The sequence below is a fragment of the Oncorhynchus nerka genome, linkage group LG17, assembly GCF_034236695.1.
Source record: "Oncorhynchus nerka isolate Pitt River linkage group LG17, Oner_Uvic_2.0, whole genome shotgun sequence".
Lineage (NCBI taxonomy): Eukaryota > Metazoa > Chordata > Actinopteri > Salmoniformes > Salmonidae > Oncorhynchus > Oncorhynchus nerka.
The window spans coordinates 10,305,741-10,332,438 of NC_088412.1; the positions used below are offsets into that span (position 1 = coordinate 10,305,741).

At 44.4% G+C, this 26,698-nt stretch overlaps 3 protein-coding genes across 3 annotated transcripts in view; 2 read left to right on the top strand and 1 right to left on the bottom strand.

Annotated features, from left to right (window-relative positions):
• Positions 1–113: 113 nt before the first annotated feature.
• LOC115144666 (amyloid-beta A4 precursor protein-binding family A member 2-like) lies at positions 114–19,173 on the top strand. The gene is made up of 10 exons (XM_065002954.1): positions 114–1,644; positions 2,287–2,422; positions 3,362–3,507; positions 4,108–4,194; positions 5,391–5,576; positions 8,284–8,463; positions 9,462–9,674; positions 13,854–13,973; positions 14,126–14,266; positions 16,257–19,173. Exons 1-10 carry the CDS (start codon positions 118–120, stop codon positions 16,326–16,328), a joined length of 2,808 nt encoding a protein of 935 aa, XP_064859026.1. The 5' UTR covers positions 114–117; the 3' UTR covers positions 16,329–19,173.
• On the bottom strand, positions 19,152–26,591 carry LOC115122806 (dual oxidase maturation factor 2-like). The gene is made up of 8 exons (XM_065002955.1): positions 26,500–26,591; positions 24,511–24,678; positions 24,129–24,186; positions 23,732–23,866; positions 22,616–22,823; positions 21,693–21,910; positions 21,225–21,418; positions 19,152–20,179 (listed from the first exon to the last, which is right to left on the bottom strand). Exons 2-8 carry the CDS (start codon positions 24,655–24,657, stop codon positions 20,120–20,122), a joined length of 1,020 nt encoding a protein of 339 aa, XP_064859027.1. The 5' UTR covers positions 24,658–24,678; positions 26,500–26,591; the 3' UTR covers positions 19,152–20,119.
• The window catches only part of LOC115144669 (dual oxidase 2-like), a 53,181-nt gene continuing 51,937 nt past the window's right edge, over positions 25,455–26,698 (top strand). The window contains exons 1-4 of the mRNA XM_065002953.1: positions 25,455–25,751; positions 26,022–26,138; positions 26,286–26,369; positions 26,520–26,684. Of these exons, the coding sequence (XP_064859025.1) occupies positions 26,081–26,138; positions 26,286–26,369; positions 26,520–26,684 (307 nt within the window). The 5' untranslated portion in view covers positions 25,455–25,751; positions 26,022–26,080. The remainder of the gene's footprint in view (positions 25,752–26,021; positions 26,139–26,285; positions 26,370–26,519; positions 26,685–26,698) is intronic.

Consider the following 26,698-nt stretch of genomic DNA (forward strand, 5'->3'; position numbering starts at 1 on the left):
AGGGAGGAGGAGAGGATGAGAGCAGGAGAGAGGGAGGGGGAGGATGATGAGAGCAGGAGAAAGGGAGGGGAGAGGGTGAGAGAGGGAGAGAGGGAGGGGGTGAAAGAGGGAGAGAGAATGAGAAAGGGAGAGAGGGGTGACAGGGAAGATGGTAAGGTCTACTCTTTGAGAAACTGTGACACCCCTGAGGACAGAACGATCTCAGTGTGTGTCTCAGAGTCCCCACAAAGGGCCCCCTATAGGGGAAGTGGAGGGGGAAGGGATTGGATTTGTGATGCCCCCCAAAGGGCCCATAAGGAGGTGAAGAGGCAGGGGAGGGGAGGAGGACGAGGTGGGAGGAGCGAGAGGGGAGGAGGAAGGAGTGGGAGGGAAGGAGGAAGGGTCGGGAGGGAGACTGACAGGGAGGAAGACACCGGACAGATAGTATCTGAGATTAAGGTATGTATGAGCAGTAGCAGCAGCTCAGAGACACAGGACTGCAGAGAGGCTGCTATCAGGCCCAGACCACCAAGACCAAGGCCCAGGCCTAGATCCGGGCCCAGTTCCAGCACCCCACAACCTCACCAGACACAATCCCACACCCAGACCCGCCCAAAACAGGCCTACCAGACCCAGACCTACCTGACAGAGTGCCATACTGGACCGACAAAAGCCCACCCAGCACAGAACCACCACCTAGAGGCTCAGAGCGACGCCCGAACGCAGCACAGCCAGGCCCAGCAGACACACACCCAGCCTCCCCAGATCTGCCCAAAACAGGCCCATCCGGCAAAGACTCACACCCACCCGACACAGGCCCAGACCCAGGCCCGACAGGTCCTGCCGACACAGGCCCAAAACCACAAGAGACAAGCACCCACCCATCCGACACAGGCCCAGACACTGCAGCACCACAGAGAAGGTTCCACCAGGCCCACCTTTGACTGCCCTCCCACTCACCAGACCCAGATCCAGCAGACTCAGCATCGCAGAGAGAGTCTCAGCACTGAGCCTACACACAGCCAGGAGAGCCAGGCCCAGACCCAGCAGTCAGAGGCCCAGACCCAAGCCTGGCAAATTCAGGATCGGAGAGGGAGTCCCATCACTTCTGACCCCCCTCCCGCCCACCAGACCCAGGCCCAGAACCATCCTCAGCAGCAAGAGGCCTGGCAGACCATGCAACACCATAGAGAGAGCCTTACCAGCCCCAGGCCCGACTCTGACTCCCCACCCAGTAAAGCCCAAAATGACCAGTTTCAGTCCCAGCAGCACTACAGAGATAGTCTCCCCAGGTCCCGGCCCACTTCTGCCTCCCCTCCCAGCCACAAGACCCTAATACAGGACCACACTCCCCACACCCGACAGACACCGCATCATCGCAGAGAGAGTACCACCAGTCCCAGGCCCCCCTCTGACTCCCCTCCCCTCCAGGAGAGCCACCAGGCCCACATCCAGGCCCACTCTTTTCAGACCGAGAGCCAGGGCAGACAGACCCAGCAGCATTGCAGAGAGAACACCACCAGCCCCAGCCCAAGGCCTACTTCTAACTCCACTCCTAGCCTGGAGAGCCATCCAAGGGCTGTCAATGTATCACCAGCTTCACATCAGAACACCGAGCCACAGAGGGAGTCCCCAGAGGAGAGACAGACAAGGACACAGACACAGGTAACCACCTGATGCTGCCAACTCAACAGGGTTTGTTTTATGTTATTAGTTTACTTGACAGGGACCATGTACAACAAACATTGCACCAGATTTGACCTACATGGCTAAGTCTCATCTGCAGTCTGGTCATGTTTATGTTTGTTCCAGTTGTTAGTAAGATCTCCCCTCTGTCTATTCCAGTTGTTAATAAGATCTCCTCTCTGTCTATTCCAGTTGTTAGTAAGATCTCCCCTCTGTCTATTCCAGTTGTTAATAAGATCTCCCCTCTGTCTATTCCAGATGTTAGTAAGATCTCCCCTCTGTTTATTCCAGTTGTTCATAGGATCTCCCCTCTGTCTATTCCAGTTGTTAGTAAGATCTCCCCTCTGTCTATTCCAGTTGTTAGTAAGATCTCCCCTCTGTCTATTCCAGTTGTTAGTAAGATCTCCCCTCTGTCTATTCCAGTTGTTAGTAAGATCTCCCCTCTGTCTATTCCAGTTGTTAGTAAGATCTCCCCTCTGTCTGTTCCAGATGTTAATAAGATCTCCCCTCTGTCTATTCCAGATGTTAATAAGATCTCCCCTCTGTCTATTCCAGTTGTTAGTAAGATCTCCCCTCTGTCTATTCCAGTTGTTAGTAAGATCTCCCCTCTGTCTGTTCCAGATGCCTCACGATGTCCCAGAGCAGCAGCCTGGCAGGCCCCAGTGCCCAGAGCCCCGGGCCCTACAGAAGGACAGCAACAACACACCTCAGCCTGAACCAACACAGAACAACGCCTCGTTCCCCAGCTTCGTGGATGGTAAATGTAATTTCTCTGTATAGTTCATTGATTCCATACCTGAGTAACGGACATGTGATTGGTTTCTGGTGTGTACCTTGACGTTGCTGTACTGATGCAACCATATTGCCCAGCAATGGGACAATAACGACCTTCTGAATGTGAATCTGAATCTAAAACTAACTCTGAATGTTAATTTGAATCTGACTCTGAATGTGAGTCTGACTGAATGTGAATCTGACTCTGAATGTTAAGGTGAATCTGATTCTGACTCTGAATGTGAGTCTGACTCTGAATCTGAATCTGAATGTTAATCTGAATTTGACTCTGAATGTGAATCTGACTCTGAATGTAAATCTGAATGGGACTCTGAATCTGACTCTAAATGTGAATCTGAATGTGAATCTGACTCTGAATGTGAATGTGACTCTGAATGTGAGTCTGACTCTGAATGTGAATCTGGCTCTGAATGTAAATCTGAATGGGACTCTGAATCTGACTATAAATGTGAATCTGACTCCGAATGATAATCTGAATCTGCCTCTGAGTGTGAATCTGACTGTGAATGTGAATGTGACTCTGAATCTGACTGTGAATCTGACTCTCAATATGAATCTCACTCTGAATCTGGCAATGAATGTGAATCTGACTCTCAATGTGAATTGAACTCTGATTGAATGTGAATCTGACTCTGAATGTGAGTCTGACTCTGAATGTGAGTCTGACTCTGAATGTTTATCTGAATCTGATTCTGAATATGAATGTTAGTCTGACTCTGAATCTGACTTTGAATGTGAATCTGACTTTGAATGTGAATCTGACTCTGAATGTTAATCTGAATCTGACTCTGAATGTGAATCTGACTCTGAATGTGAATCTGACTTTGAATGTGAATCTGACTCTGATTCTAAATGTGAATCTGACTCTGAACCTGACTCTGACTCTGAATCTCATGCCCAGTCCCAGGTCCGTGTGAGCCGGAGGACCTGATCGATGGGATCATCTTTGCTGCTAACTACCTTGGTTCCACACAGCTGCTGTCTGACAAGAACCCATCTAAAGGAACACGCATGGCCCAGGCGCAGGAGGCTGTCAGCCAGGTCAAGGTATTCTATTTTTTTGCCTGCCTAACATTCTGATCGAACAATGAATGTCAACTGAACTGAATATGCATTCTTCCTAACCACAATAAGGATTTTTGCCTTTGAAAAAACTCACAGTTGAAGTACACTTTTTCAGCCACATGGTGGAGCGCTCTCATTCCTTTTCACCATGTTTTGTGTGTCTACCATTTATGACAGGATTTCCCAACTGGTGGTGTTTAAATGTGCCCCCCCCCCCCACAGAGTTTTCTTAAATTATTATTATGATAAAAAATATATATATATTCATTGTTGGATATTAAAAAAAAACATTTTTTTTAAGGCAGGAAATTAGATCCAAGTGATTTTTATTTAATCTGTTCCCAAGTATTCCCACGTATAATAGAGAGACACGTGATCATATACAATAATAGTAAGCAAGGTTTGAAATGATTATGTTTTAGTCAAAATATTATATCTGTTTGGGATTCTTGCTGTCGATTTGCAGTCTATAAATGATTTGCAATTGTGTTCCGGCCCCCCGAACATCCGCTCAAGAGAAAAATCATCCCGCGGCTGAATCTAGTTGACGATCCCTTATCTATGATGATCTGCTGCCCACAGAGCCAAGATGAAGACTCTCAGATGGTGACAGAAGTTGACCTCTTCATCTCCACCAAAGCAGTCAAAGTGCTGAATGCTGACACACAGGTGTGTAACTACAGTATTGAGCTATGTGTCTATTCTTATTCTCCTTATTGAAAACTGATCTACTATCGTAAGAGTCCTATGTCTTGCTCTTCTAGCTTTAGGGGCATCCTGTGGACATGTTGTTCAGGACCGTTTACTCCACACAGTACCAAGTTATTACCACAGCAGCTATATATATATATATCATTTATCAACTGGGTGGTTCGAGCCCTGAATGCTAATTGGCTGACAGCCATGGTATATGGGGTGGCAGGGTAGCCTAGTGGTTAGAGCGTTGGACTAGTAACCAGAAGGTTGCAAGTTCAAATCCCTGAGCTGACAAGGTACAAATCTGTCGTTCTGCCCCTGAACAGGCAGTTAACCCACTGTTAACTCCCCGGTAGCCCATCATTGAAAATAAGAATTTGTTCTTAATTAACTGACTTGCCTAGTTAAATAAAGGTAAAAACAAAAAATCAGACTGTATACCACGGGTATGACAAAACATTTATTTTTACTGATCTAATTAAGTTGGTAACCAGTTTATAATAGCATTAAGGTACCTCGGGGGGTTTGTGGTATATGGCCAATATACCAATATAAGGGATGTATCCAAGAACAGCCGTGGTATATTGGCCATATACCACACCTCCTCGGGCCTTATTGTACTAAGTTATTACCACAGCAGCTATATATATTATTTACCCCCCCAGGAGACGCTGATGGACAGTTATTACCACAGCAGCTATATATATTATTTACCCCCCCAGGAGACGCTGATGGACAGTTATTACCACAGCAGCTATATATATTATTTACCCCCCCAGGAGACGCTGATGGACAGTTATTACCACAGCAGCTATATATATTATTTACCCCCCCAGGAGACGCTGATGGACAGTTATTACCACAGCAGCTATATATATTATTTACCCCCAGGAGACGCTGATGGACAGTTATTACCACAGCAGCTATATATATTATATACCCCCCAGGAGACGCTGATGGACAGTTATTACCACAGCAGCTATATATATTATTTACCCCCAGGAGATGCTGATGGACAGTTATTACCACAGCAGCTATATATATTATTTACCCCCAGGAGACGCTGATGGACAGTTATTACCACAGCAGCTATATATATTATTTACCCCCCCAGGAGATGCTGATGGACAGTTATTACCACAGCAGCTATATATATTATTTACCCCCAGGAGACGCTGATGGACAGTGCGCTGCGTTCCATATCCTACATCGCAGACATCGGGAGCATCGTGGTTCTGATGGCTCGTACCCGTATGGCAGGAACATCCTCACAGGACTGTAGTGAAGCTGATCTCTCCTCCTCAGAGGGACAGAGACACTACAGAATGATCTGCTATGTCTTTGAGTCAGAAGACGTGAGTACTGGGCTGGCAGCCTTAAAATACGTTTCTGTTCTGTTCTATTTTGTTTTATTCTGTTCTGTTTCATTCTGTTCTATTCTGTACTATTCTGTTCTATTCTATTCTGTTCTGTTCTATTCTGTTCTATTCTATTATGTTCTATTCTTATTATGTTCTGTTTTATTCTATTCTATTCTGTTCTGTTTCATTCTGTTCTATTCTGTTCTATTCTGTTCTGTTCTATTCTGTTCTATTCTATTATGTTCTATTCTTATTCTGTTCTGTTTTATTCTGTTTCATTCTGTTCTATTCTGTTCTGTTCTGTTTCATTATGTTCTATTCTGTTCTGTTCTGTTTCATTCTGTTCTATTCTGTTCTATTCTATTCTGTTCTATTCTATTATGTTCTATTCTGTTATATTCTATTCTGTTTTATTCTGTTTTATTCTGTTTCAGTCTGTTCTATTCTGTTCTATTCTATTCTGTTATATTCTATTATGTTCTATTCTGTTATATTCTATTATGTTTTATTCTGTTTTATTCTGTTTTATTCTGTTTCATTCTGTTCTGTTCTGTTCTATTCTGTTCTATTCTGTTCTGTTCTGTTTCATTCTGTTCTGTTCTATTCTGTTCTATTCTATTCCGTTATATTCTATTCTATTCTATTCTGTTATATTCTATTCTGTTTTATTCTGTTTTATTCTGTTTCAGTCTGTTCTATTCTGTTCTGTTCTATTCTTATTCTGTTTTATTCTGTTCTGTTCCATTCTGTTCTGTTCTATTCTTATTCTGTTCTATTCTTATTCTGTTCTATTCTATTCCGTTATATTCTATTCTGTTTTATTCTGTTCTGTTCTGTTTTATTCTGTTTTATTCTGTTCTGTTTTATTCTGTTTTATTCTGTTCTATTCTCCCCCTCTTGAACTTTGAGTACTGTTGAATGTTATTGATCTATTGGGGCAATGATTTTGTTATTTGAGATTCTCTGGCACAGTGTTTGCGAAGGTCAAATCAAATGTTAATGGTCACAAACACATGGTTAGCAGATGTTATTGGTCACATACACATGGTTAGTAGATGTTATTGGTCACATACACATGGTTATCAGATGTTAATGGTCACATACACATGGTTACCGGATGTTAATGGTCACATACACATGGTTATCAGATGTTATTGGTCACATACACATGGTTAGTAGATGTTATTGGTCACATGGTTAGCAGATGTTATTGGTCACATACACATGGTTATCAGATGTTATTGGTCACATACACATGGTTAGTAGATGTTATTGGTCACATGGTTATCAGATGTTAATGGGCACATACACATGGTTAGCAGATGTTAATGGTCACATACACATGGTTAGTAGATGTTATTGGTCACATACACATGGTTAGTAGATGTTATTGGTCACATACACATGGTTAGCAGATGTTAATGGTCACATACACATGGTTAGCAGATGTTATTGGTCACATACACATGGTTAGTAGATGTTATTGGTCACATACACATGGTTATCAGATGTTAATGGGCACATACACATGGTTATCAGATGTTAATGGGCACATACACATGGTTAGCAGATGTTAATGGTCACATACACATGGTTAGCAGATGTTAATGGTCACATACACATGGTTACCGGATGTTAATGCGAGTGTAGCAAATGCTTGTGCTTCTAGTTCTGACTATGCAGTTAAAATCTAACAAGTAATCTAACAAATTCACAACAACGACCTAATACACACAAATGTAAAGGGGTGAATGAGAATATGTACATTTTAAATATATGGATGAGCGATGGCCGTGCGGCATAGACAAGATGCAGTAGATGGTGTAGAATACAGTATTTACATATGAGATGAGTAATGTAGGATATGTAAACATTATTAAAGTGGCGTTATTTAAAGTGACTAGTGATGCTTCTATTAAGTCAGTTTATTGAAATGGCCAGAGATTTGAGTGTGTATGGTGACAGCAGCCTCTCTACGTTAGTGATGGCTGTTTAACAGTCGGATGGCCTTGAGATAGAATGGCCTATACACTATTACAGTACAATATTACTGAACATCATTTTAAAGCTTTGAAAATGTATATGGCTTGTACAGAGGCCCTACCTTATTTAACTGTTGGCTTTCCTATAACATGTGCTATGTCTTCCTATAACATGTGTTATAGCTTCCTATAACATGTGCTATGTCTTCCTATAACATGTGTTATAGCTTCCTATAACATGTGCTATGTCTTCCTATAACATGTGCTATGTCTTCCTATAACATGTGTTATAGCTTCCTATAACATGTGTTATAGCTTCCTATAACATGTGTTATGTCTTCCTATAACATGTGCTATGTCTTCCTATAACATGTGTTATGTCTCCCTGTAACATGTGCTATGTCTTCCTATAACATGTGTTATAGCTTCCTATAACATGTGCTATGTCTTCCTATAACATGTGTTATAGCTTCCTGTAACATGTGTTATAGCTTCATTCATCATTTCAGTTGGTCCCTAACTGTGTGCTCTCTCCCACCTCTGTATTGTGGTCAACTTGAATAGCTTGTAGTTTCCATTGAGTAGTTATCCCCTACCAACCGGCATCCCTCCCTTTGCCCCCTCTCTTCGACCCCTCCCTATATCCCCTTCCCCCTCCGGCCTACCTCCCTATTCCTCCTTCCTTTTCCCCCTCCCTATGCCCCCTTCCCCCTCCGCAGGCCCAGCTCATTGCCCAGTCCATCGGACAGGCATTCAGCGTTGCCTACAGGGAGTTCCTCCGAGCCAATGGGATCAATCCTAAGGACCTGAGTCAGAAGCAATACAGTGACATCATCAATTCCCAGGAAATGTACAATGACGACCTGGTCCATTTCTCAAACTCTGACAACTGTAAAGAGGTGAAGTGTGTGTGTGTGTGTGTGTCCTTCCTTCCTTCCTTCCTTCCTTCCTTCCTTCCTTCCTTCCTTCCTTCCTTCCTTCCTTCCTTCCTTCCTTCCTTCCTTCCTTCCAGTAAATTAAAAGAGATAACTTTGAAGAGTACAAGTAAGCAACCTAGTGGTTAAGTAAGCAACCTAGTGGTCAAGTAAGCAACCTAGTGGTCAAGTAAGCAACCTAGTGGTCAAGTAAGCAACCTAGGATAGGATAAAGTAATCCTTCTCCCCTCCCCCCTTAAAAGACCTAGATGCACTATTGTAAAGTGGCTGTTCCACTGGATGTCATAAGGTGAAAGCACCAATTTGTAAGTCGCTCTGGATAAGAGCGTCTGCTAAATGACTTAAATGTAAATGTAATGTTAAATGTGGTGATAGTAGAGTCTGAACTCTCTCTCCCTCCCCTCGCTCTCTACCTCTCTCTCTCCCCCCCTCTCTCTGTCTCTCTCTCCCCCTCCCCCTCTGCCTCTCTCTCCTCCCCCTCTCTCTCTCTCCCTCCCCTCTCTCTCTCCCCCCCCCCTCTCTCTCTCGCCCCCCAATCTCCCCTCTCTCTCTCTCTCTCTCTCTCTCTCGGTCTCTCCCTCTCCCCCTCTCTCTCCCTCCCCCTCTCTCCCCTCCCCTCTCTCCGTCTCTCTCCCCTCCCCCTCTCTCTCTCTCTCCCCTCCCCCTCTCTCTCTCTCCCCTCCCCTCTCTCTCCTCCCCCTCTCTCTCTCTCTCTCTCTCCCCTCTCTTTCCCCTCTCTCTCTCTCTCTCTCTCTCTCTCTCTCTCTCTCGTTCTCTCTCTCCCCTCCCCCCCTCTCTCTCTCCCCCCCCCTCTCTCTCTCTCTCTCTCTCTCTCTCGGTCTCTCTCTCTCACTCTCTCTCTCCCCCTCCCCCTCTCTCCCGGTCTCTCGCTCTCTCCCCCCTCCCCCCTCTCTCCCGGTCTCTCTCTCTCTCTCTCTCTCTCCCTCCCCCCTCCTCCATAGCTGGAGTTGGAGAAGCAGAAGGGTGAGAGCCTAGGTGTGGTGATAGTGGAGTCTGGCTGGGGCTCCATCCTGCCTACGGTGATCCTAGCTAACATGTTGAACAGCGGCCCAGCTGCCCGCTCTGGGAAGCTCAACGTGGGAGACCAGATCATGTCCATCAACAACACCAGCCTGGTAGGGCTACCACTAGCTACCTGCCAGGGTATCATCAAGGTACCGTACACCAGTCACTAGTCAGACATGTCCATCAACAACACTAGCCTGGTAGGGCTACCACTACCTGCCAGGGTATCATCAAGGTACCATCAACAACACTAGCCTGGTAGGGCTACCACTACCTGCCAGGGTACAATCAAGGTACCATCAACAACACAAAATAAGTAAGCCTTGTCCGAGCCAGAACGGCCCATAACACATCTGGTTCCAGCCTTTTGTATGACTCGACCGGACAACCCCCTACCTTCCAATCTCAGGGCGGACACTCTGTCAGGCAGTCATGCCTGACAATGCTAGTTAGCATTGTGTGTGGTAATACTAGCTTAAGATCAAGTCCATCAATAACACCAGCCTGGTGGGGCTTACCACTAGCCACCTGCCAGGGCATCGTCAAGGGTTACAGTCCAAACATTTAAAAGACACACCCTCGTCCACTTACCCTCTCGCCTTATGCCCTTGGAGGGAATCCCCGTCGCCATCTTGGATGGACGGTCCAAAATGATTAGGAAGTTTACAACGTAAACAGACCTCTCAGACCTCGTTTTTAGTCGTACATTGCGAGTGTACAATTATGTTCACTCCAGGGGCCTTAAAATTCCCAATAATTCAATTCGCGACGATTGTACATCCGCAAAGAAAAGTCAGCGAAAACTTAAAAACATTATCAATGGAGCAGTCAACATACAAGTGCAAGTAAAAACGAATGCAAATAAGTTAGAAATGATGCTATTAATGCACATGACGGCACAAACACGCCTCGTAAAAAGTCAATATGTTTTTGTTTAGTTATCTTCCGGAAATTGTAGAAATGTTCCTTATTCAGAAGTTCCAGCTAAGCAGGCTAACGTTAGTTAGCTAATTCATTTGCTAGCTGTCATACAGTAGGCGTATATTAATAATTATATATTTAATATAAGTAGACATGCACTCATAATTGACTGTAGTGCATGTAAAGCACCCACAAGCTTCCGGGGGCTGAAAACACAATCGTCGCAGGATGAACGAGTGACGTTTCCGGCCAAGGGCGGTCCATTTAAAAATCATTCCTTCCTCCCTCCCCCGTTGCCCTGAAAGTGTATACTCGTCAGACGTCATGATACATCATCGGAAGTTTCCACTAAATGTGAGGGCTGAGGGGATAAGTGTTTGGACTGCAGCCTATGTCTGGAGCATACAGTCAACTCAGGCAGCATCTATATTATGTTACTGCTCATTGAGCCTGTTTTAGTTTTTTTTTACTCAAAAGTTCAAACCACTTCCTTTATTTGTCTCTTATCAGTCATTAAAGAAAAGGAGATGAGGAAGCCATTGGTATTGAGATTGAGATCGACACAGCCATTTTAGGAAGACATTCTAGAGTATTGAGATTGAGACAGGGCCATTCTAGGAAGCCATTTTAGTGTATTGAGGTTGAGACAGGGCCATTCTAGAGTATTGAGATTGCGACACGGCCATTCTAGAGTATTGAGATTGACATCGGCATTCTAGGGTATTGAGATTGAGACACGGCCATTCTAGGAAGCCATTCTAGAGTATTGAGATTGACATCGGCATTCTAGAGTATTGAGGTTGAGACAGGGCCATTCTAGAGTATTGAGGTTGAGACAGGGCCATTCTAGAGTATTGAGATTGAGACAGGGCCATTCTAGAGTATTGAGATTGACATCAGCATTCTAGAGCAGGTATTCCCAAACTGTAATGCCATCGGGGGTACGCCAAATAAAAATGTGATTCACATTTTTTTAAATAATAATAATTCTTCACATTTTCATTTTCCAACGGGGTTATACATTTGGGTGAGTTTGTTTTTCTCGCCTGAGTAGCCTTGTTTCACTGCCAAAAATAAAAATTAAACCATCTATTGTTCAGCGAAATGACAACACAATGTCAAATACAGGTAGCCTAGTCAAATAATTAACATCCAATCACATTAACCGTCTACTACTCTCTAGCGGGAATTCCACTAACCGTCTGTATGGAGTCAAACGTAGCTGCTGCTCATTCCATTTGTTCGAAAATGGATAAATGGTTAAAAAAAGACAAATACCAGCTCTACTGGTAGTACTACATTGACTTGGGGTTCACTTATATTGCCTTTCCTCAGCCACAGTGTGTTATATGTGCAAAAGTACTATCTCACAACTCAATGAAACCTTCACTCTTGCGCAGACATGTAGAAACTGTCAGAGTCTAGGTGATGTGGGTAAGGCGGAGTCAGGCGCAGACATGTAGAAACTGCCAGAGTCTAGGTGTTGAGGGTAAGGCGGAGTCAGGCGCAGACATGTAGAAACTGTCAGAGTCTAGGTGTTGTGGGTAAGGCGGAGTCAGGCGCAGACATGTAGAAACTGCCAGAGTCTAGGTGTTGTGGGTAAGGCGGAGTCAGGCGCAGACATGTAGAAACTGCCAGAGTCTAGGTGATGTGGGTAAGGCGGAGTCAGGCGCAGACATGTAGAAACTGCCAGAGTCTAGGTGATGTGGGTAAGGCGGAGTCAGGCACAGGACACAGAGATGAGTAATAATAGTAACTTTACTAAAAAAATAATCTTCCAACAAGGAGGACGAAAATCCAGAATCACATAAACGAGACAACTGACAACAATAAACAGGCACAAAACCACGGTGGCTCCAGAGGGTTAAATTGTAACGGTTTTCTAATGGTGAAGGAGAGTCGGACCAAAATGCAGCGTGTATATTACGATCCATGTTTTAATAAACAAACGTAACACGAATCTAAATACAATTACTACAAAAACAATAAACGTAAAGAAAACCGAAACAGCCTATACTGATGTAACCTAACCTAGACAGGACCAAGGACATCAAGACACTAAGGACAATCACCCACAATACAACCAAAGAATATGGCTGCCTAAATATGGTTCCCAATCAGAGACAACGATAACCACCTGCCTCTGATTGAGAACCACTCCAGACAGCCATAGACTTTCCTAGAACACCCTACTAAGCTACAATCCCACTAACATACACACCAAAACCCCCAGACAAAACACACCACAATACAAAAACTCCATGCCACACCCTGGCCTGACCCAATACATGAAGAAAAACACAAAATACTTAGACCAGGGCGTGACATAAATAGGGAAATAATTCAAACGTAATGGGAACCAGGTGTGTACAATACAGACAAAACAAATGGAAAAAGAAATGTAGATCGGTGGAGGCTAGAATGCCGGTGACGTCGAACATTTAAGATGGAGACTCTCTCCAATACAACCCAAAATTGCAGAGTTATGTGAATCCTTTCAAGCACACCCTTCTCATTAACCTGTGGTGAGTTATTCACAATTTTTAATGAACAAATAAGGTTTTATATGTAAGATGGTTAAATAAAGAGCAAAATTCTTGATTATTATTATATTATTATTTGTGCCCTGGTCCTATAAGAGCTCTTTATCACTTCCCACGAGCCGGGTTGTTACGACAACTCACACTCATTCTTGTGTTTAATAAATGTATTATATAGTGTGTGTGTGGCAGGCTTACAATGATGGCAAAAAAACTACATTTGAGAGTGCACTGACCCTGGTGCTAGAGGGGGTACAGCTGGAGGTTGAATGTTTGAAGGGGTACTGGACTATAACAAGTTTGGGAGCCACTGTTCTAGAGTATTGAGATTGAGATCCACACAGCCATTCTAGGAAGACATTTTAGAGTATTGAGATAAACACAGCCATTCTACAGTATTGAGTTTGAGATACGGCCATTCTAGAGTATTAAGATTGAGATACGGCCATTCTAGAGTATTGAGATTGAGACATGGCCATTCTAGGAAGCCATTCTAGAGTATTGAGATAAACACAGCCATTCTACAGTATTGAGTTTGAGATACGGCCATTCTAGAGTATTGAGAATGAGACATGGCCATTCTAGGAAGCCATTTTAGTGTATTGAGGTTGAGACAGGGCCATTCTAGAGTATTGAGATTGCGACACGGCCATTCTAGAGTATTGAGAATGAGATCGACACAGCCATTCTAGGAAGACATTCTAGAGTATTGAGATTGAGACAGGGCCATTCTACAGTATTGAGTTTGAGATACGGCCATTCTAGAGTATTGAGAATGAGACATGGCCATTCTAGGAAGCCATTCTAGAGTATTGAGACACTCTAGAATGGACATTGCTATTTATCGTGTTCCGGTCGTCTTGCCAGGGTCTGAAGAGCCAGGTTCAGGTGAAGCTGAGCATCGTGAGTTGTCCTCCTGTCACCACTGTCCTCATCAAGAGACCCGACCTCAAGTTCCAGCTGGGCTTCAGTGTTCAGAACGGCATCGTGAGTAGGATTATGATATCGTTATAATGCATTATAAGACTTGTGATAAGCATGTATGACGTCTTTGTACTCTAATCATCGTCTCTCTTATAATGATCCTGATAACAGCCATTTGGATTCAGAGAGTTGAGCTTTTCTTTCCCTCTCCTCAGATCTGCAGTCTGATGCGCGGCGGTATCGCAGAGCGAGGAGGGGTGCGAGTCGGCCACAGGATCATTGAGATCAATGGGCAGAGTGTGGTTGCCATGCCGCATGAGAAGATAGTCCAGACCCTGTCTGTATCAGTGGGAGAGGTGAGCATCAGGATCCTATGACTGTTAGCTAATTGCCAACGTTATACACGTTCAATGAATAGCCAATCAGAACCCTCTTTGGACGAAACAGACTAATCAGAAGCATTTATAAAAATACAAGTGAGTGTCTTCATGATGAGCACTGATCTGTCCGATTCTCTCCTCACTCTCCTCACTGTCCTTCTCCTCACTCTCCTCCTCCTCCTCCTCCTCACTCTCCTTCTCCTCCTCACTGTCCTTCTCCTCCTCCTCACTCTCCTCCTCCTCCTCATTCTCCTCCTCCTCATTCTCCTCCTCCTCCTCCTCCTCACTCTTCTCCTCCTCACTCTCCCCTGCTCCACCTCCTCCTCCTCACTCTCCTCCTCCTCCTCCTCACTCCTCCTCCTCCTCCGCACTCTCCTCCTCACTCTCCTCCTCACACTCCTCCTCCTCCTCACTCTCCTCTTCACTCTCCTCCTCATTCTCCTCCTCCTCCTCCCTCTCCTCATCCTCACTCTCCTCCTCACTCTCCTCCTCACTCTCCTCCTCCTTCTCCTCCTCCTCACTCACCTCATCACTCTCCTCCTGCTCCTCCTCCTCTTACTCATCCTCCTCACTCTCCTCATCCTCCTCACTCTCCTCCTGCTCCTACTCCTCCTCCTCTCTTACTCCTCCTCCTCTTACTTATCCTCCTCACTCTTCTCATCCTCCTCACTCTCCTCCTGCTCCTCCTCTTACTCATCCTCCTCACTCTTCTCATCCTCCTCACTCTCCTCCTCCTTCTCCTCACTCTTCTCATCCTCCTCCTCACTCTCTTCCTCACTCTCCTCCTCCTTCTCCTCTTTCTCATCCTCCTCCTCCTCACTCTCCTCCTGCTCCACCTCCTCCTCCTCCTCTGCACTCTCCTCCTCACTCTCCTCCTCTCTCCTCCTCCTCACTCTCCTCCTCCTTCTCCTCCTCCTCCTCACTATCCTCCTCCCTCACTCTCCTCTTACTCTTCCTCCTCCTCACTCTCCATCTTCTCCTCCTCCTACTCCTCCTTCTCCTCTTCCTCCTTCTCCTCCTCACTCTCCACCTCCTTCTCCTCCTCCTACTCCTCTTTCTCCTCCTCACTCTGCTCCTCCTCCTTCTCCTCTTCCTCCTCCTGCTAATTCTCCTCCTTCTCCTCTTTCTCCTCTTCCTGACTCTCCTCCTCCCTCACTCTCCTCCTCCTCACTCTCCTCCTTCTCCTCTTCCTCCCTCTCTTCCTCCTCACTCTCTTCCTTCTCCTCTTCCTCCCTCCGCTCCTCCTGCTCCTCCTCCTCACTCTCCTCTTTCTCCTCCTCCTCTTCCTCACTCTCCTTCTCCTCATTCTCCTTCTCCGCTTCCTCGCTCTCCTCCTCACTGTCCTCCTTCTCCTCTTCCTCACCCTCTTCTCTCTCCTCCTCCTCATCACTCTCCTCCTCATCTTCTTCCTCCTCCTCACTCTCCTCCTCCTCCTCCTCTTCCTCCTTCCTCCGCCTTACTCTCCCATACCGCCTCCTCCTCCTCACTCTCCTGCTCTCTTCCTCACTCTCTTCCTCCTTCTCCTACCTCTCCTCTTCCTCCTCCTCTCCTCTTCCTCACTCTTCATCCTTTTCTTCCTCCTCCTCCTCCTCATTCTCCTCACTCTCCTCCTTCTCCTCCTCTTCCTCCTCCTCCTCCTCACTCTCCTCCTACTGCTCACTCTCCTCCTTCTACTCCACTTCTTCCTCCTCATTCTCCTTCTCCTCTTCCTCACTCTTCTCCTCCTCTTCCTTCTCTTCCTCACTCACCTCTTTCTCCTCTACTGCCTCCTCCTCACTCTCCTGCTCTCTTCCTCACTCTCTTCCTCCTCCTCCTCTTCCATACTCTCCTCCACCTCCTTCCTTCACTTCTTCCTACTCCTCCTCATTCTCCTCCTCCTCTTCCTCACTCCCCTCCTCCTTCTCCTCTTCCTCACTCTCCTTCTCCCCACTCACCTCTTTCTCCTCTTCCTCCTCCTCTCTGTCAGATCAACATGAAGACCATGCCTGCAGTGATGTTCAGACTGTTAACAGGACAGGAGACTCCTGTTTACATCTAGTCTCTCCATGCCTGCTCCCTCAATGGCACCCTTTTTCCTGTGTAGTGCACTACTTCTAACCATGGCCCATATGGCTGTAGGTTCACTATGTGAGGAATAGGGTGGCATTTGGTACTCGTACTCTCTCACTGCTTCTGCATGTCTAGGAGAAAGATGGTGGACAGACAGGATGGGTGACAGGCAGAGGAGGCTGGTATTCCAGCCATTCCAATGAGCCTGTCCTCCGGTTTATAGTGACACCAGCCTCCACTGGTGACAGGGTGGTGGTACATTAGCAACATTTATTTTTTTATATATCATTTTATTTTGGGGGGTAATATGTTACTATGCTGAAAATTTCAACAACAACAAAAATTCAACTTCAGGCTTAGTTGGAGTAGCCTGGATAACACATTGTTTGGCGATGACGCGTAGTACAATGTTAGCTAAACAGACTGGTACCAGGCTATAATTGAACAGCTACACGGTCATAATGGTTTGATGTGTACAGTGTGTGTGTGTGTGAATACGTGTGAATACTGTTAAAATAACTGTAAATGCAAGGTAAATTATTATGTTCTTATGACTAGATTGCAAACGCGCCACATTTTATTTCCAATTTAATAACATGCCAGATTAAACAATGTAGTGACATAAATGTGTTGATACGGTAACTGAACTTATTGTAGGGAAGGGGTTGGTCTGTCGTTATTCTTCAATAGCAGGGATATTTAAGCTACATCCCGTGTATACCTATACAGCATAAGACAAAGCTATTCTTCAATAGCAGGGGTATTTAAGCTACGTCCCGTGTATACCTAAACAGCATAGGACAAGGCTATTCTTCAATAGCAGGGGTATTTAAGCTATGTCCCGTGCATACCTAAACAGCATAGGACAAGGCTATTCTTCAATAGCAGGGGTATTTAAGCTATGTCCCATGTATACCTAAACAGCATAGGACAAGGCTATTCTTCAATAGCAGGGGTATTTAAGCTACGTCCTGTGCATACCTAAACAGCATAGGACAAGGCTATTCTTCAATAGCAGGGGTATTTAAGCTATGTCCCGTGTATACCTAAACAGCATAAGACAAGGCTATTCTTCAATAGCAGGGCTATTGTTGCCTGGTCTGTCATTGGAGCCTGCCGTGCCAATGCATAACTACTACCTTAGGAGTTGGTAAGACAACAACACAGACCGATCTGGGGACCAGGCTAGGGGAGGGGGGGGTATTGAGCAACAGAAAACAGTTCCAATGTCTAGTTTTGATTTACATTTGGTTGAGTTTGTCAAATAATGTGAATTCAACGTGAAATCAACAACGACAACAACAACAACAACATTTCACCATGTCATTGGATTTATCTTACATTTTTTGGGGGAGGGGTTGAAGTGTCGTGGAAACATCGATTCAACACGTGTTTTTTTTGTCCGGTGGGTATTCCCCTAGATAGTGCACTAGTTTTGACCATGCGAGGCCCATAGGGCTCTAATCAAAAGTAGTGCACTATGTAGGGAATAGGGTACCCTTTGGAATTACAAACCAGTGTCTGGAAGCTGTCCTTTTCTCTCTATACTGCCTTGGATGTAACAAAGGTTTCAATATAACATTATGGCAATGCTGAAAGCCAAAGATAATACTGCGACATGTATTCTTTAAAAAAAAAAATGAACGAGTGCACTATTAAGGATATAGGGGGGGAGGGGCATTTTGGAATGCAGAGCAGGTATAATGAGAATGTATAAACTTGTTTAGTTGATGTATTGTGAGAAGCTAAGAATATACTGTGATTAATGAAATGTTAATGACAATGCTTAATATTGCTTTCCAAATACGTTACAAAAAAATTACAAATAAAAGGGATTTATGACATGCAATGATGAAAATAAAGTAAGTACATGAAAGTCAAGTGGTTCATGAGGTTGAGGACAACGGCTAAGTGCCAGATGGCACCCTATTCCCATAGGGCTCTGGTCTAAAGTAGTGCACTATATAGGGAATAGGGCTCTGGTTTTTAGTAGTGCCCTGTGTAGGGAATAGGGCTCTGGTCTAAAGTAGTGCACTATATAGGGAATAGGGCTCTGGTCTAAAGTAGTGCCCTGTGTAGGGAATAGGGCTCTGGTCTAAAGTAGTGCACTATATAGGGAATAGGGCTCTGGTCTAAAGTAGTGCCCTAAATAGGGAATAGGGCTCTGGTCTAAAGTAGTGCACTATATAGGGAATAGGGCCCTGGTCTAAAGTAGTGCACTATATATAGGGAATAGGGCTCTGGTCTAAAGTAGTGCCCTATATATAGGGAATAGGGCTCTGGTCTAAAGTAGTGCCCTATGTAGGGAATAGGGCTCTGGTCTAAAGTAGTGCACTATATAGGGAATAGGGCTCTGGTCTAAAGTAGTGCCCTATATAGGGAATAGGGCTCTGGTCTAAAGTAGTGCCCTCTATAGGGAATAGGGCTCTGGTCTAAAGTAGTGCCCTATGTAGGGAATATGGTTCTGTAGGGCTTTGGTCTAAAGTAGTGCACTATATAGGGAACAGGGCTCTGGTCAAAAGTAGTAACCTATATAGGGAATAGGGTTCTGTAGGGCTCTGGTCTAAAGTAGTGCCCTATATAGGGAATAGGGCTCTGGTCTGAAGTAGTGCACTATATAGGGAATAGGGCTCTGGTCTAAAGTAGTGCACTAAATAGGGAATAGGGCTCTGTAGGGCTCTGGTCTAAAGTAGTGCCCTATATAGGGAATAGGGTGCCATTTGGGACACAGACGACTTGTTCGTTCACTACACAATGCTATGTTCATTACACAAGAAGCAGATCATCAATGACTTGAATACCTGACTCAACGATGTCCATTAAAAGTATGTGAATCTCACACACGTTTGTTTAATTTTTGTTACGCTATTGGAACATGAAAAATGGCACAGATACAACACATATACAGTACATATTATGGCATTGACAGAGTAGAACACGTTATACGTATATACATGATTTACATAACTAAATATATTGTACAGTAGGTTTAAAGGGCTCCCAGAGATATTCACAACTAATTCACAAAGTTAAACACATTTTTCTTGGTAACTGCAATGATAATTGATTTTCAAGTTGAGAGAATATTGTTTGGCGTGACCGACACAGATGTCACTGTGCTTGTGATAGTGCTAGCTTAGCCATATCACTTCCTCCCTCACCGTGCTAGCTTAGCCATACCACTTCCTCACTGTGCTAGCTTAGCCATACCACTTCCTCACTGTGCTAGCTTAGCCATACCACTTCCTCCCTCACTGTGCCAGCTTAGCCATACCACTTCCTCACTGTGCTAGCTTAGCCATACCACTTCCTCACTGTGCTAGCTTAGCCATACCACTTCCTCACTGTGCTAGCTTAGCCATACCACTTCCTCCCTCACTGTGCCAGCTTAGCCATACCACTTCCTCACTGTGCCAGCTTAGCCATACCACTTCCTCACTGTGCTAGCTTAGCCATACCACTTCCTCACCGTGCTAGCGTAGCCATACCACTTCCTCCAACACCATGCTAGCTTAGCCATACCACTTCCTCACCGTGCTAGCGTAGCCATACCACTTCCTCCAACACCATGCTAGCGTAGCCATACCACTTCCTCCATCACCGTGTTAGCTTAGCCATACCACTTCCTCCCCATCCAGCTCACGCCTAGAACCTGGGACCTCTGCCCCGCAAACACACTTGACAACGTCTTAGCCAACTACGCTGCCAAAAAGCTAGCGATTCGATAGCGCGGGTGGAGACATTTCAAGCAGGGGATAGGAGGTTATAAATCCGACTCTGTTAGAGTCTGACTGACAGCTCCTGGAGTGATGGTTGGCGGCTGACTTTCCGAATTTCATCCTGGAACACATAAGAAGAAGAAAATAACATTATTTACAGTTAAATCAATCATTACTATTCCCTATTACTGTACTTATGTAGCAGATCACCCTGGACCAGAGCTAGTGATCGTGAGAGATCACCCTGAACCAGAGCTAGTGATGACAATCGTGAGAGATCACCCTGGACCAGAGCTAGTGATGACAATCGTGAGAGATCACCCTGAACCAGAGCTAGTGATCATAACCCTGGAGTTGAAAAATAAATGCTGTTTTATTTGAGAAGATAGCCAAAATGAATGTCATAGGCTTTAATAGACTAGTGATCAGAGCTAGTGATGACGATTGTGAGAGCTCACCCTGGACCAGAGATAGTGATGACAATCATGAGAGATCACCCTGGACCAGAGCTAGTGATCATAATCGTGAGAGATCACCCTGGACCAGAGCTAGTGATCATGATTGTGAGAGCTCACCCTGGACCAGAGCTAGTGATCATGATCGTGAGAGATCACCCTGGACCAGAGCTAGTGATCATAATCGCGAGAGATCACCCTGGACCAGAGATAGTGATGACAATCGTGAGAGATCACCCTGGACCAGAGCTAGTGATCATAATCGTGAGAGATCACTCTGGACCAGAGATAGTGATGACAATCGTGAGAGATCACCCTGGACCAGAGCTAGTGATCATAATCGTGAGAGATCACTCTGGACCAGAGATAGTGATGACAATCGTGAGAGATCACCCTGGACCAGAGCTAGTGATCATAATCGTGAGAGATCACCCTGGACCAGAGCTAGTGATCATGATCGTGAGATATCACCCTGGACCAGAGCTAGTGATCATGATCGTGAGAGATCCCCCTGGACCAGAGCTAGTGATCATGATTGTGAGAGATCACCCTGGACCAGAGCTAGTGATCATGATTTTGAGAGATCACCCTGGACCAGAGCTAGTGATCATGATCGTGAGAGATCACCCTGGACCAGAGCTAGTGATCATGATCGTGAGAGATCACCCTGGACCTACAGTACATCATCTCATTAAACTGACAGAAACTTACTGTAGGAAGCACTAAGGTTGTCAAAGGTGTGGTGGTTACTCCTGCCAGGAAGTTGGAGTTCAGGTATCCCTCTCCAAAATAAACATCCTCATCTTCGTCGTTGTCCACCCCGACACTGAAGGCGTCTCGTATCTTCCCAGGGATCAGACAGTCCAGCAGAACCACCAGGACTCCAATGATTAAACACAGCACACCTGGAAAACAAGATGGATGCCTTTTAAGCAACAATTTCGTTAAATGTTGTCATTGGTGTGGATAACTGGGATCGTTCTCAATTCATCTTTCCTTGATCCTAGCGTCCTTTCTCCTCACCTCCTTCTCAAAACACACATTTGGAGAAGGTCCAAGGTCCCTTTCCCTCGAACCTTCACTTACAGTGCATTTTTTGAGATGGAGGCTAGGAGATAGGAACAAAGGAATTGAGGAAAGATGAATTGAGGAAAGAGCCTTGGGTAAACCTTTCCTTACCTGTGGCCAGTGCCAGCCAGAAAGAACCGCTGTACTCTGTCTGGAAGGCCCCAGAGGTGCCTATGGTGAACAGACAGGTAGGCAGGTTCATGATGGTGGAGAAGGAGGCCACGGAGAAGAAGATGAAAGCGGCGGTGGCCACCATCATGTAGCCGGCGTACAGGATGACAGGCATGGAGAACAGCACGTTGGCTACCAGCCAGCAGCAGAACGCTGTCCTGGGGAGGCGAGTTAGATTTGGTATATGTGTACAGCCGGCAGAATTTATACCGTTCTCGACGGCGGGTTTATTAACCTATTGCCTAACCTTAACCCTTACCCTGGTATTTTCCAAACTTGGGGTCGCGACCCTTTTCGATCCCAATGCCTAACCTTAACCCTTACCCTGGCATTTTCCAAACTTGGGGTCGCGACCCTTTTCGATCCCAATGCCTAACCTTAACCCTTACCCTGGCATTTTCCAAACTTGGGGTCGCGACCCTTTTCGATCCCAATGCCTAACCTTAACCCTTACCCTGGCATTTTCCAAACTTGGGGTCGCGACCCTTTTCGATCCCAATGCCTAACCTTAACCCTTACCCTGGCATTTTCCAAACTTGGGGTCGCGACCCTTTTCGATCCCAATGCCTAACCTTAACCCTTAGCCTGGCATTTTCCAAACTTGGGGTTGCGACCCTTTTCGATCCCAATGCCTAACCTTAACCCTTACCCTGCCATTTTCCAAACTTGGGGTCGCAACCCTTTTTGATCCCAATGCCTAAACTTAACCTCTAGATACATGGCGGTCAAAATATCCACTTCCTTCTAATTCTGACTCACAGTTTGAGGAGCAATGTCTCACTGAAAACATCTACAGGTATATACGTTTAGATTGAAACTGGTTGTCTCACAGAACTATTTATTTTTTATATGGCTAATCTTACCAGAGGGTGGCCGAGGCATAACGCCCAGAGTATCTATACTGGTAGATGAGGCCACAGGGGTTGTTGAGGGTAAACTTCTCAGCGATATAGAGGATGGGGTTAGGTAGACCTCTCTCTAAGGCGTTCCCGTACTCCTCATCGATGGTGTCTTTCCACGCAAACATCTCGTTGTAGTTGATGGTCTCGTTGAGTTGATTCACAGGATTCCCTGGAGGGACAGAGTGGACCATAGAGGACAATGGCAGTTATAATCCATGCACTTGTAAGAATCCTTGTAAGAATCATTGTAAGAATCCTTGTAAGAATCCTTCTAAGAATCATTCTAATAATCATTGTAAGAATCCTTGTAAGAATCATTGTGATGTTTGTTTAATGTGTCAATTAATCTCTTAAGGCAGGGGGTGTTGGGCAACTCCAGTCCTCGGGGCCCTGATTGGTGTCACACTTTTGCCCCAGCACCAGCTAACACACCTCCGATAATCAACTAATCATGATGTTTAGTTAAAAATGCAATTAGTTTAAATCAGGTGTGTTTGCTAGGGATGGGGGAGGGGGGGTGACACCTATCAGGCCCTCGAAGGAAGGGAGTTGTCCTCCCCTGCCTTAAGGAATGGGTCGCCAGATGGTGATTTGACACGAAAACAAAAAATGTTATTCAAGTTACGTGTCACATGACTTGTGATCATCACCCCGGTGTGACAGGGTCAGGATCACCATAACAACCCTATGCGTCACATAGTGTATCAAAACTTTAGCCTTGTGTCCGTCTTTCTTCATACGTACATATTCAAATGCATGAGAGTAAAAGAAACAGTGGAAATGCTATCAAATATAAGATGACTTAAAAGGGTATAGTAGCTCTATTCAATATTATCCTTAGGCAATCACAGACAACCCGGAACAATAATCTTTCGGAATTGCATTGTCGCATCACAGTCTCTTGACAGACGCTACGAAACCAGTTATGTTAGATGCGTCTGTCGACGAGAGATTGTACCCCAGGTAACATATACAGAACATTCAACACTGCAGAAAAAGTGACATATGTAATACATACAGGTGTAATACTGTAAACATATAAATAGTAGTATTACTTTCTAATTCTACGGGCTTTACCTTTTAAAGTAATGTTAATACCATACAGTCCTATGTGCAGTCCCACTTCAGCGTTCACCTCCTCACTGCTGAAGGACTTGTAGGTGGTGTTGGTGGTGGCTCGGGCCTCAGCCCAGTCGCTGGTGAAATTCAGTGCTGAGATGATATAAAATTAGATGAGATGACACACTTACAGACATAATAGGAAACAAACAATACAACGCTTTTTTGTTTGTTTGTTGTTAGCCGTTATGGACATGTGAAATAATCGACATCCTCTCGATCTATCAGAATTTGGGTCTGTTTATTAGGGCAATAAGATAAGAAGATTTGAATCCAATGACTGCCAGTCATTTGACGTGTTGCAATAGATGTGATGTGGAAATGCATATAGCAATTTCCAGTTATAGGTACTTACCCACTATCACAATGCCTATGAATAAACTGATGATGATTCTGAACATCCAGAATAGTCTCTAGAAGAGGGGGGGGGGGGTGAAAATCCATAAATCCATAAATTCTTAACTCAAGTTGATTAATCAAGTTTATCTCAATCACATTATGAGGGTTAAATAATATATTTAAATATGCATTTTTACATTGAGAAATTGTATTTTCTACAATTTTGTGTGATGTCATAACAGTGTACTCATATTAGCGCCAACAGAAATGGAATCTGAAGATTAATGGAATCTGAAGATTAATGGAATCGAAGATGACTGGAATCTGAAGATTCCATTTCTGTCTGCATTAATATGAATGAATCCGTAGTTAGGGTTGCACCAGTTCACTCTACTCACCGACTTGCCTCTGATACCTGGCAGAATAAGAAGGAAGCTGACCATGAGGACCAGGAAGACCAGGATAATGGTGAGGAGGTGGGTGCTGAAGATAAAGGAGGTTCTTTGTAGGGGGTAGAATGGGTAAATGCCATCGTAGAAAGTCATCTTTCCTCAGGATCTCCGGGGCTGAGAGCAGACAGCGTGACAGAAGGGACAGTGTGGAGAGCAGGGTGTCTCAGTTACTGTCTAAAGATCCAGAGATTAGCACATCCATTCCTTACTGTATAGTAGGGATACTGTACACTGAGGAATGAGAATGTTACATCATTTAAAAAGTGAAACTTAAGTTTAAAAAAATATCAATTGTTTCAATTATCAAATGAATTTGACTGTTTTCCGAATCAAGAAAAAAGTATTTTTTAATTCAACATACGTTTTTTAAAATGAATGTAAAATACAAAGTGCTTTAAGAAACCACTGTTGAGATTGAAAGCACATGCAAACGAAACCGTGTCAGGTACAGTACAGCCAATGGATACAGTAAGTGGATACTTTTGCACTCAAGTTTACCCTCCCTGGCAAACTACAAGGACAAAGACAACCCCATCTCAAAATCGACTCGTTTTGGAAGCAACAAACAAATAGCAAAGCAAACACACACAAAAAAATATATATATTCTAACCATACTAACATGCCAGTGTGCGATATATATATATTTTTTTATTTGACCTTTATTTAACTAGGCAAGTCAGTTAAGAACAAATTCTTATTTGAACAGTGGGGGAGAACGACAATGACATTGTCAGCTCGGGGATTCGATCTTGCAACCTTTCGGTAATTAGTCCAACACTCTAACCACTAGTCTACCCTGCATAATGCATAAATTATATCCTTAAAATAATACTCACCTTTAAGTGTATAAAAGTTACTAGAGCAGATCAAGACAGTAGCAGAAGGATGAGAAGAACGAATGTAACGCACGAAGGCGACAAGCTTCTCTTTTATAGCACATCAGCACATCTTTTGTTTATCTTTAAGGATGCATTTATTAGTATTCCTTAGAATAAGGGGTGTGTTAACTGGTGATGACCAGTCCATCAAAGGAAACGCATGTGTCAGTCATTTGTAAGAACTTGGGTCATCGACACTGTAGACTATCCTTCTCTGTGGCAATAGGCTATATTGTATGGCTATCAACGAGATTTTTTAATTGTTCTGGTTTTTCAGTGCGCATTACATTTCATCCACAACAATTAGGGTAAGTAACAGGTACTATCTATTCAAAATAGGCTTTTTTTTTAGAGCAAATCAATCAATTGTCCTCTTCTTGTTTAATTAAAGGATTATTTTCGCTTCCAACCAAACACACTTCTTTCTCTACGTTAGAGTGACAATTTAATTTATGAAGCACTGATACGCACATTGATTTTACACATTACCAATCAAAACTAAAAATGTGAGGTAAAGATGATTTTATGTAAAGATTTAGCCCAATGTTTTCCTATCTTACCTGGTCTTTCCACACAAGTGCCCCTCGACTAGACTCTTGACTGGCTCAGAGTGCATGCAGTTGCATCTCTCGCATCAATGGACTTGCGTAAACCGATCTGGAGTATCTTGGCAGTGCTTGCCCTTATCGTTGAACGTAAGTAGCCTTGTAACTAGTTACTTTAACATTTTAACGGTTAAAACCCACGGCAAATGTCTCATCTTGATAAATAAGTTTGATTAAAAAAAGTCCTCAATTTGAGTACCACACTGAAAGTGTCGATCTATAAATTCACCTGTTTAGATGGTCAGTCTAAAGTCACCTGGGAAGTCCAACGATATGACGGCTGGTACAACAATTTAGCCTATCACAGTCGAGGAGCTGTTGGTAAGTTTCTAACAAAATCTGACGATATAACTGACAAAATAAAATATGTGAAATATGAATATTTAAAGATATAGGATGTGATTATAGAAAGCCATAAGTTGCAATGTTGCTAGATGATAATGGAACTCACGGAAGTGTGTGCGGGTGCAGGTTCCCCCCTGGTGCGACTGCTGCCCCCGCGTTACTCTGACGGGGTGCTCCAGCCTCTGCAGGAACCACAGCTCCCCAACCCGCGCAAACTCAGCGATGTGACGGCCAGGGGCCACTCGGGCCTGCCCTCCGCACACAACCAGACCGTACTCTCTGTGTTCTTCGGTAAGTCCATGTTT

Excerpts from the sequence above, each read along its gene's own strand:
- LOC115144666 (XM_065002954.1), top strand. The coding sequence starts at position 118 with ATGAGAAAGGGAGAGAGGGGTGACAGGGAAGATGGTAAGGTCTACTCT. Across the intron at positions 1,645-2,286 it reads AGACAAGGACACAGACACAG|ATGCCTCACGATGTCCCAGA; the intron begins GTAACCACCTGA and ends TGTCTGTTCCAG. Across the intron at positions 4,195-5,390 it reads TGCTGAATGCTGACACACAG|GAGACGCTGATGGACAGTGC; the intron begins GTGTGTAACTAC and ends ATTTACCCCCAG.
- LOC115122806 (XM_065002955.1), bottom strand. The coding sequence starts at position 24,657 with ATGACTTTCTACGATGGCATTTACCCATTCTACCCCCTACAAAGAACC. Across the intron at positions 22,824-23,731 it reads TATTAACATTACTTTAAAAG|GGAATCCTGTGAATCAACTC; the intron begins GTAAAGCCCGTA and ends CTGTCCCTCCAG. Across the intron at positions 20,180-21,224 it reads CAACCTTAGTGCTTCCTACA|GATGAAATTCGGAAAGTCAG; the intron begins GTAAGTTTCTGT and ends TATGTGTTCCAG.